Source organism: Aptenodytes forsteri, unplaced genomic scaffold (genome assembly GCF_000699145.1).
Source record: "Aptenodytes forsteri isolate BGI_AS27 unplaced genomic scaffold, ASM69914v1 Scaffold33, whole genome shotgun sequence".
Lineage (NCBI taxonomy): Eukaryota > Metazoa > Chordata > Aves > Sphenisciformes > Spheniscidae > Aptenodytes > Aptenodytes forsteri.
Window position 1 is genome coordinate 6,262,361 of NW_008795037.1, and position 4,533 is coordinate 6,266,893.

At 38.3% G+C, this 4,533-nt stretch overlaps 1 protein-coding gene across 1 annotated transcript in view; it reads left to right on the forward strand.

The window, feature by feature from the left end:
* Nucleotides 1-97: 97 nt before the first annotated feature.
* The window catches only part of DUS2 (dihydrouridine synthase 2), a 28,514-nt gene continuing 24,078 nt past the window's right edge, over nucleotides 98-4,533 (forward strand). The window contains exons 1-2 of the mRNA XM_009276738.2: nucleotides 98-232; nucleotides 3,557-3,602. Coding sequence (XP_009275013.1) covers nucleotides 110-232; nucleotides 3,557-3,602 — 169 coding nt within the window. The 5' untranslated portion in view covers nucleotides 98-109. The remainder of the gene's footprint in view (nucleotides 233-3,556; nucleotides 3,603-4,533) is intronic.

The following is a 4,533-nucleotide window of genomic DNA, read 5'->3' on the forward strand; positions in this document are numbered from 1 at the left end:
CCCCCCCCCCCCCCCCCGCTAAAGGAAAGTTCTGGGCGTTTACGAGTAGGAAATTATATTCGATGGCTATCCCCCTTGATTTTCTCTTTCAGGTAGTACCGCAACAGGAATGACGGTGAACACACCTCTGTGTTTTAGAGGAAAGAAGATCCTGGCTCCAATGGTGCGAGTGGGAACATTACCAATGCGTCTTCTTGCTCTGGACTATGGTGCTGATATCGTGTACTGCGAGGTATGAAGGATGAGCAGATGAGGCAGTCTTATAACATTATTATTAAGAAAAATACAAATAGACTTTGTTTATCGTACAACTTTTCCTTTTATATATATTTTTCATTAGAAAAATGGGGAAAAAGAATCTCTATGGCTTAAGGCATTTCTCTTTGAGCAGTCCTCAAGTTACGGCAAACTCATATTTTAAGACTGTTCAATAATTTAATTTATACAAAACACTCACCATAACAATTTCCTCACATTCTACTGTGTTTTGGTTTTTGTTGGGTTTTTTGGTTTGGTTTTTTTGAGTAGAATCATAACAATGAAGGAAGTCTTAGACTGACCTACCCTCTCACCCGGTTAGTTCTGCTGTGCTAACCCAGAGCATCCATATGTACAGCACTGCTGTCCTTGTTGCTTAGCCACTTTTCTTAAAGCTGCCTGAAGTTGAGACTCCAGTTTGCTGCAGATATTATTGGTAGGACTACTCTGTAACTTAAGGTACTTAGTCTTCACTATCCTTATTGTTGCAGTGCATCAGTATTCCCATTTTCCTCTTCAGTGCAATTATTAGCTCTTCTCAAGTGTAGGCACTGGTACAAGTTACATGACTCAGCCGAAATGTAAAAAAAAAAAAAGCAACCAACCAAACAGTAAGGAGTTAAACATAATGTAAACATGGCTTAAATACTGGCTTTCCTGGAGAATGTTTGATCTGTACCAATAGAACAGGCTGAAACAAACTGTCAGAATCAGTCATTTACAATGTTCTCCAGGAATCTTCACAGCAATTCTCTTGCGAGTTAGCTCACTGCCCTTTCTGGGGGAGAAAAAAAGGAAAGATTCATTCTCAGAGAGACAATATGCTGTTTTTGTCTTGGCCACAGTTCACCTTGTCTCTAGCTTCTACAATTACAAATGATATTTAATTAGCTGGATCAGCTCCATGTGAAAGAATAGTTATTGCTGGATGATTCAGAAGAAATCTCAAAATTTAGTAGAATAGTTACTGCTGTCTGTCATAAAATTGGGAGAAATAAGGTGTTTTTCTTCTTTGACAAACAATAATTAAGTTTCTCAGTTTATGAATTACAACCTCTCTGCTTTACATGGGGTTAAGTGAGAATAGATATTTTTTCATTCTCTGGGAGGCTAACTGTAGATCACGTATAGAGAAATCACAAGCATAGAGTTACAGAATCTAGAAGTCTTAAACACTAAAAGTGAGTCAGGCTTTAGACAGCCTTTGTACTTTTCCACTATCTCTTACACTTCTTAGTAGTAGCAGCAAAGAACCTTGTTACTGAGCAGCTACTGGATTTCATTAACCACAGATTTGACAGGGCCATTGTATAGGAAATTAGTGGCAGATAGTAATGCAGAAATTGTGTTTGTTTTTCTAAAAAAACCCACACAACCAAAAACCACAACAAACCACACACATAAAGGTATTGCTTTGCTTACCACTGAAGTCACAGGGTATGAGAAGTTATTTAATCCAACACTTTAAACTGTATAGTTAAAGCAGTTTCTCCTTCACACACACTTTTTGCCACAGTTCCAGAGAAACAGTACCTCAGAAGAGACCCTCAAAATTACTTAACAAGTTGCAGTACATCACAAAACTTGTAGTGTGAAAGTTATTCCTGTAGCCAAAAACCTGTTGTAGATTTCATCATCTCATCTCAAAAATAAGATCTCCTACATTGTCTCTTTTTTTTTCTCTCCACATTGCTGTTGATGAGGAGTTGTCATGGTGTAACCTCAGTCGGCAACTGAGCACCACATTAGTTATCTGTCTTAATAGATTTTATCAGAGAAACTATGCTTTGCAGGTTTTCTTAAGAATTGACAAGATAGCATAAAATAAAGCAGTTGTTTTAGGTAATTATACTGCAGTTGTTTGGCAACAGAACAGCATGAATAACTGCATTTTGTAACTTCATTTTCTGATTTATCCTTTTGTTTTCCCATCATTTCTCCCCAACCAGGAAAGCAGGGCTCCATCACGCGTAATGGTTACTTGGGAAGACAAACGCCATCACTCCAAACGTCCCCCCCTTCCTTCTTCTTCCCCCAGCTTTATATACTGCGCGTGATGTCCCATGGTATGGAATGTCCCTGTGGCCAGTTTGGGTCAGCTGTCCTGGCTGTGCCCCCTCCCAGCTTCTTGTGCACCTCCAGCCTTCTCAGTTGGTAGAGCATGGGAAGGTGAGAAGTTCTTGACTAGTGTAAACACTACCTAGCAACAACTAAACCATCAGTGTGTTATCAACATTATCTCATACTAAATCCCAAACACAGCCCTGTACCAGCTGCTAGGAAGGAAATTAACTCTATCCCTGCCAAAACCAGGACAGGAGTATTAGTTAAAAACTTAAATTAAAAGCACTACTCGTAAGACCTATAGTATAATGCAAGCAGATTGAGATTAGCCTATTTTATTGTTTGTTTATCCCTTACCTGTAAATTAGCAGGTCTTAAACCTTGTCTTGTTTGCTAAAACAAAGAGTCTATAGTAGACCAAACTTCTTCAGGTAACTAAAAATATAGTATGGTGGGTTTTTTTTTTCTCAATTTATATAACAGTTGGATTAACAGCTGCATATTTATTTCAGCAGCTAACAGGTTATATTGGCTCAGGCTGTAGCCCTTTGTCAATTAAAGGCAGTCAGTTTGTCTTAAAGCTCACCTATAATCAAGTTGATGAGATACATATGAGAAAAGGACTCAAATGGTGTCCTTAATAAATTGGGTTGCATAAATCTGCAGTTAAGCTAATATATATGGACTGAAGTTTTGGGTTTCTTCTAAAAGAAAGCCACAAATTCTAGAAGAACGGTGACTGTATATTAGGTTCTCCAGTAAAGGTCAACACAAAGCTTCATTTTGTCTTTTAACTAGTGTAGGGAACCATTAAAACTCAGGATTAAGGTAAAGAAGCCTTAAAGCTGAATACTACTGTTTTGTTCACCTATGTGTTTGGCCAGTACAAATCTACATTGATTCTTGAGGTGGTCTGTTGCTATAGCATTAAGTTATCTTCCCCTTCCACTCTAGGTGGTTCATTCTGCTTTGTTTCCAACTTGCTAGATAGGTATTTGAACAAAATGGTTCTTCTAGAACTATGAAAACATATCATATTCTTATGTTCATATGTTCTGTTCATATTTTGAAACTTCAGTTGAGAGTGTTGTATAGTTAAACTCCTGTTTTCATTTGCATTCTTCTATATTTGGTATCTCTAGATAGTTATTCTTACTTAATAAAATGGGCAACTGTTTAGAGCTGGGTGACTTAAACACTTCAACTCACAGATACTTATGCTCTTTTTTCTCAGGAGCTGATTGACATAAAGATGCTGCAGTGTAAGAGAGTTATAAATGGCAAGTATAGCATTTCTTTTGTTAATACCTGTAAGCGTTGTTTTTTTCTAGTTAAGAGAAAAGATAATTATTTCTCTGAAGTAACTTTATAGTGCTGACAATGAGGTATCAGCACATATAATCTCTCTAAACAGTGTCTAGGGATGTAAAATAAGCTTTTGAAGCTCTACCTTACACCTGTGTGCTGCTCTACAGTTTCAAACTTTCAGTTTCCCTTCTTAAGGAATTTCGATAGTTCAGTCAGTGTCCCTCAGGAAAACCACAAATATGTTTGGAGGATAGGGCTAATGTGTTAGTAACTGACAGTTTGTTACTCTTTTTAGGGCCCTAACACAAGGTCTTTCTCCACCATTGACTTAGTTTATTACAAGAGTTTTCTGTTAAGCTCTTTGACAGAGGTCAGGTCACTAGGTGTGCAGGTATAGGCCTTCTAAAGTGAAAGGCTTTATAATTCTAGCTCCTGGAATTATGTCTTTCTCTTTTTACTATGAAAAATGGGATCAGAGTTGGAAATCCATTACTAATGTTTCAGCGTTACGCTTCCTGGCAGCAGGTGAAAGAAACTAGTAGCTGGAATAGACAGGACATTATAGTTCCAGTGCATTGTTTAAAATGTTAAAGCTTTTAGTTTTATGTGGGTTAAAAAGACAAAGAATAAAACTGTAATTAACAGATAATCCTCCTCAATTCTGTATCTACATACTGGCTTCAGCCTCTCATTCTCTACTGCCTTTGTATGCTATTATGGTATCATAGAATCATGGAATAGTTTGGGTTGGAAGGGACCTCTAAAGGTCATCTAGTCCAACCCCCCTGCCGTGGGCAGGGACATCTTCAGCTAAATCAGGTTGCTCAGAGCCCCGTCCAACCTGACCTTGAACGTTTCCAGGGATGGGGCCCCCACCACCTCTCTGGGCAACCTGGGCCAGTG